The sequence below is a fragment of the Formica exsecta genome, unplaced genomic scaffold, assembly GCF_003651465.1.
Source record: "Formica exsecta isolate Colony F162 unplaced genomic scaffold, ASM365146v1 scaffold1287, whole genome shotgun sequence".
Lineage (NCBI taxonomy): Eukaryota > Metazoa > Arthropoda > Insecta > Hymenoptera > Formicidae > Formica > Formica exsecta.
The window spans coordinates 13,210-14,186 of record NW_021848619.1 but is presented as its reverse complement, the minus strand read 5'-3'; the positions used below and the strand labels follow the sequence as shown (position 1 = coordinate 14,186).

The 977-nt window shown below is 33.5% G+C and overlaps 1 protein-coding gene across 2 annotated transcripts; it reads left to right on the top strand.

The window, feature by feature from the left end:
• The first annotated feature begins 6 nt into the window (after positions 1–6).
• LOC115245722 lies at positions 7–958 on the top strand. Of its 2 annotated transcripts, none has more exons than XM_029824167.1 (5): positions 7–45; positions 136–177; positions 261–405; positions 482–644; positions 731–958. In XM_029824167.1, exons 1-5 carry the CDS (start codon positions 32–34, stop codon positions 949–951), a joined length of 585 nt encoding a protein of 194 aa, XP_029680027.1. In that variant the 5' UTR covers positions 7–31; the 3' UTR covers positions 952–958. The 2 variants fall into 2 exon arrangements, with proteins under 2 accessions (XP_029680027.1, XP_029680026.1); XM_029824166.1 differs by having other exon boundaries at positions 728–958.
• Positions 959–977: the final 19 nt, after the last annotated feature.

Here is a 977-nt window from a genome sequence, read left to right as displayed (position 1 = left end):
ATACATGTTATTCCATGTATTATCGATTAAAATGGCACTGAAAAGGTACCCTCATATTTATTTGTATGAAAATTTATAATAGAAAAATGTGCTTGTCAAAAGTATTTACTTGTAAATATTTATATATAATTACAGGAAAGAAGAGGATCGATTCGATCGCGTGGGGGCCGAGCTGAAGTAAGTAAGAAATATACCGTATATTTATTAACGTATGAGATGTTATTTTCAATATTTAACTTTAATTTTTTTTTTATTTCCAGAAGAATGAATGGACTATTACAAAAAATATTAAAATGCGTACAGGATCGCCATTCCACACCTCAGAAGCCAGCCGAACTTCCCATCTCGTCGTTGCAACAAATGGACGCATTTGAAAATATCGATGATAATGGATATTCCAATGTTGTAAGTAAAAACAAAACCTTATTAATTCATAAATACATATATATTATAAATTTTAATTAATCTTAATTTTTTTCAGGTAAATTATTTCCAATACATCGGCAGCTTTCACTTAAAGGAAGCCGTAAATCTATGTTTGAAAGAAGCGTTAACTGATGCATTTACGCGATCGTTTACTTGGTGGGGTCGAGAAGAAGGACATCGACCTTTATATAACGCTCGTCTAACCTTGGCAATACATGGTATGAATTTTTTCGTTTTTTATTTAAAAAAATATTAATATATTATGTTTTCTTTTCACGTATTTCATGTTTTTTTTTTTCAGAAGCTGTATGCAGAAATCGACATTTTCAAAAGCCAACGCGATCCGAATTCCAAGTGCAGATGCGGGAAGCTTTGCGCGTTGCAAAGGAAAGACATCGCAGCAGGATGCGTGGTCCACGCACACGAACAGGCGAGGCGGCAAGGATTAACCGGGATTTGTGGAGCGACGAAAGGATAGAAGGAGAAGACGAAGAAACGAATATATCCGGAACTATTAACGATTAATAAGTATATTATAATAATAACTATAT

Excerpts from the sequence above, each read along its gene's own strand:
- LOC115245722 (XM_029824166.1), top strand. Across the intron at positions 178-260 it reads CGCGTGGGGGCCGAGCTGAA|AAGAATGAATGGACTATTAC; the intron begins GTAAGTAAGAAA and ends TTTTATTTCCAG. Across the intron at positions 406-481 it reads ATAATGGATATTCCAATGTT|GTAAATTATTTCCAATACAT; the intron begins GTAAGTAAAAAC and ends AATTTTTTTCAG.